General features: G+C 51.0%; 1 protein-coding gene across 1 annotated transcript in view; it reads right to left on the bottom strand.

Moving 5' to 3' along the window:
• Window positions 1–581, bottom strand: part of HYDA (Fe-Fe hydrogenase) — a gene marked incomplete at both ends in the record, with an annotated part of 1936 nt that extends 1355 nt beyond the window's left edge. Inside the window, one exon of the mRNA XM_005854475.1 lies at window positions 1–581. This exon is cut by the window's left edge and continues 97 nt beyond it. Coding sequence (XP_005854537.1) covers window positions 1–581 — 581 coding nt within the window.
• Between the last annotated feature and the right edge of the window lie 3727 nt (window positions 582–4308).

The raw sequence follows: 4308 nt of genomic DNA, 5'->3' as shown, positions 1-4308 counted from the left end.
CCTCGCTCCACCGCCTCCTCTTCTCCATCCCTCTCCCCCGACATGGCGAGTAAAAAGCGAGCACGCCTCGTGTCGTTTCCAAGCTCTCCTGCCAACCATTCTGTCAAACCGACCGCCCCCGCATCCCCCTCCGCCCAGCCCCTCCCCTCTTCGCTCCCTCGTTCCTGCTTTGGAAGCAGTATCTCGGCCAGGCGGGTCAGCAGGGCAGCTTCCCTCAGCAATTTCTTTCCAGAAGTGTCGACGCGAACGCGAACCAACTCCGCATTCGGCATGCCCCCGCCTGCCCCCCCGGAGGAGGAATGAAGGCCGCTCGAGAAGGATGGATGGAGGCCACCAGTCCCCACGCTCCCGCTGTCGCCGCCACTCCCACTGTATCTGCTGTTGCCACTACTCCCGCTTCCCACATGGGCCAAGGGTAGATGGACTGAGCTAGCGTCTGCCGTGCCCATGGCCATGGGAGCTGCGCACATGACGCCGGCATGTTCCGTGGACGGGGGAGCAAAAGCACCGCTAGCGTGGCCCTCGTGGGCCGGCCCTGGCCCATGACCCGTCGCTGCGAAGCTAGTGCTCAAAGCGGACATGGCTGTTGAAACCCCATCTAAGGGACCACCCAGCGCGGGGTGTGTGTCCATTTCTTCTTCCCTGCACAGAGGATATGTCAGCTCCTCGCCAACCCCGCCGTACTCGGCCTCGAAGCCATGGTACATTTGTTGCGTGCTTGACTTCGCCCCGATATGGACGCTTTCCGTCCTTTCTTCGCTACTTTGTGACTGAATGGCACTTGAGCTCCCCAATCCTTACTATGATCCCCCCTTTTTTCCCCGACACCTAATCGCCACGCCCAGCTGTCGTGCCCTCACAGCCGCACCCCGCACGACGCCGGTGCTCCCTATACCCAGAAAATGAGTCGTTCGACGTCAGCGTGGAGGGAGGTTACTCTCAAATATGAAAACCAACAGAACAAGTAAGGCGGCCGACCACTAGGTACATATTTCCACAAATTTCATGTCAGGAAAAGGGGCCTGCGGCGACGACGACGAGGCCACACAAAATGCAGCGATGGCATGGCTGAGAGAAAAGGCCAGGGCATTCGATAAAAGGCTGCTGGTCTGAGAGTGGAAAGTGAAAGAAAAAGGCCGGAGCGGGAGGAAGTACCAGACGATGACCGTAGTGGCTACTCCCTTAGCACACCGGATATGCACCGGAAAGTATCATGAACACTGAGAGGAAGTGAGAGGAGAGGTGTGCTCTGCGTTTTCTGTGTGAAAAATTCGGGGTGATATCTTCGGCGAGCACGGTGCTTTGAGCATAGAGCTGGCACACGCTAGTCATGTCTTCATCAACGCTCGTGTCCCACTCGCAATAAGAGGGTGTAGTTTCATCTTTAATCTTCATATTTGCTAAAAAGATCTCAATCCCATCCTTTCTGAAGAAAGAAGAGCGAGACGAGGATGGACTGTAATGATGGGCCACTGAGCAGTGGTCACAACTCGATGGAAATTACAGTGAGTTTCAAAATAATTTCAATTTAAAAAAATATGTCTGTATATGCCGTTTGCATAGGAGAAAAAGAGAGCTTCCGCATGCATTTCACAGCTTGACTACCAATCATGAGACCCGTCCTGGGCTGTTTCAGGCGGCATGGCAACAACGCTGAAGACATAGAAGGTAAACCGAAAGGGTTGAATAAAGCGAAGCAAGAAGCCATAACTGATCCTTGTTTTCCATTTTTTTAATAAATTCTTTTACGGCTTAAGAAGGGGGCCGCAACGTTGTCTGATAATCAAGCATGTAAATAGAAGGGGGTGCTTTTGAAGGTCATGTAGATTAAGGATGACGTGCAAGACGACGACTAAGGGACACTTCTTGCAAGATGCACTCTATGCCTTGAAGCCGTTCGTTTCGGCAGAGATTAAAGGTATCACTTTCATTCTGTCGTCTACTTGCAAGATGTACTCTATGCCTTAAAAGGAAGAAGATTGTTCCGGTACAGATTGAAAATATCACTTTTATTCTATCACCTACCGAGCTTCTGGGTGCCTTTTTCAATCGAGAAGTCAATGGCCACAGAGTTCGTTTCCCCTCTGCTTAAAACTTACGATCCACCATTTCCACTGTTTTAAGTTGGCAAAATAAAAACGTTCTTGCTGAAAGCAAGTATCAATATGAATCTTTACAGGTGATCAAAGGAAATGAACAAAGCATTGATCTCAAAAAACATCTTTTGATTGATTTAATTGACTTTAGTTATTGTTGGATGTGAAGAATTGGATTGCTGCCATCCACCCCCGTGGAAAGAAGTCCCGTGCTTTGTGCAGTGTTCTACTATAAGGGTACGCTCTTGTGATTGGACAGACGTACAGAACTTTTTGTGGTCCTGCACGTATCTCCCGTAGCGACTCATAAAGGGATTTTGTACCCAGCTCTGAACCATTTTAATGAGTACCTGATCCGCACTGCGCGTCCATCTATGATACTTAATGTACCAAAGATTTCACCCCTCACTTTATTGAGGTGTCTCTACACACATGTGGGAAATAAAATTTTGCCAAAAAAAGTTGGGACAGAGAGAATATCATATGGTTTTCAAATGAGATTTCTATTTACTTCACGTCATGTGCCTTTTTCCGGGTAGACACCATTTATTCCCCCGGATAGGTGTCTTTCACTTAGAGCATGGGACAGAATCGAGGCACTGAACGAGCTTTCCCACGTGCATATTTCATCTTGTGTTGCACGATATCCGCCTCCCCCCGGCCTTGCTCGCAACGAACGAGGAAGTCGATCATCCTTTGTCAGAAGCACATTCAATATGCTTACGCTGGCTGAAAATGGGGCATGGGATTGGGAAAGCCCGCTTTTAACCGAGGGCAATTAAGCCCGAGCATGTCTCGAGCCCTCGGGAACTTTTTCCTCCCTTTCTTCAGCTGAAAATTCTCAAGGCGATAAACCTGCAGTCCTTCAATCTCGAAGTAGAAAAGCTAGACGTGCTCATTGCAGGCGTTTCGCTTTCTTCGACGACATGTGCAAGAGTGCTTTAGTATGCAAGGTTGCTTCTGTTGTCTTGTCTTGGGGACGCCGCACCGTTGTATTTATAGGACTTTGTATCTTGCAGTACTCTCATCTTCCACCCCGTCGAGGGCGATGGAGACGAGGGCCTCCTGTTTGGGTTTCAGATGAGCGTTCTAACTTATTCAACCAACCGCACACGTACTCATAGGTCCACACTATCGATAACATGTCCGACGCACCCGAGGCACCCAAGCAAGCGCCTGAGGCCCCCACTCCCCAGGCCGGGGTGGTTGCAGAGCATCCCGCTCCGACGGGGACCGCCCAAGGGCTCATTCACAACATCCTTCACGAACAAGAACGCAGTCTGCAGGCCAAGGACGTGCACAAACAGCAGGACCTGGCAATGCATGCGGAGCAGAAGCACCACCGCCATGTGGAGCGGGGTGACGATCCCATGCACGGGAAGAAAGGACTCATGATTGCGAAGCAGTCTTGGAATGCCCAACGAGGAAGTCATGGGCTTTCGGGACAGGGGCCGAAATAAGCCACAATTTTTCTTCAGAGGGTAAAGTGACGTTGACGAAATGTAAGCGTGTAGGTGAATCATGTGGTAATTGTTTCAGGTAGGACTCATCACGTAGTGTAGGGGCCGGTAGACGCGGTAGCGAAAACACAGAACTGTAACGCAAACTTGATTTTTCTCTTCTATGGCTATTGGTCATGGCTCTCTAAAGCTTTTGTATGCAAGGAAACAATTGAAGAAATAAAAGAAGTCGTTTTCGCTTTGGTCTCGTGTCTGTTCGGGCTTTTGTCTCGCACACTATTCTACAGAGGGTCTAACAAAATGGGGTGGGTCATGCCAGCCTCCATCCAGCAGCAAATCCTTCCCTGCCATTCGCACCCGCCGCTCCAGACACGCGGTGCTATCCAAGGCATCCTGATCGATGCCTGGTTTGTTTTCATAGATTTCATACTGGCCTAAGGGGGGGGGGAGAAAAGTACACGGTGGGAAGGAGAGGTTGTGAGCACGAGAAAAGTTTCTAGATACGTAGCGGCTGGATGAAGCCACAGAGCGCTTGCCGTAAGATCCTATACGTCACCACTGACAAGCTTTGGTCCCTGCCTACCTCGCAAGCGCTGTGGCGTGATGATGGGCATGACCACATTCGCCCCCCGCCGCAACGCGAGCTCCCTCCCCTCAGGATCCAAGGCCTCCAGTGCCGTGGTGGCGGCGATGTTTACGTTGCCCAGCATGATTCGGGCCAGGGCGTACATGCGTGTGGTCCTCTCCAGAAG

The sequence above is a fragment of the Nannochloropsis gaditana genome (assembly GCF_000240725.1).
Source record: "Nannochloropsis gaditana CCMP526 unplaced genomic scaffold scaffold493, whole genome shotgun sequence".
NCBI classification, from domain to species: Eukaryota; class Eustigmatophyceae; order Eustigmatales; family Monodopsidaceae; genus Microchloropsis; species Microchloropsis gaditana.
The sequence above is the reverse complement of the archived record's forward strand: the minus strand, read 5'-3'. Positions and strand labels throughout refer to the sequence as shown.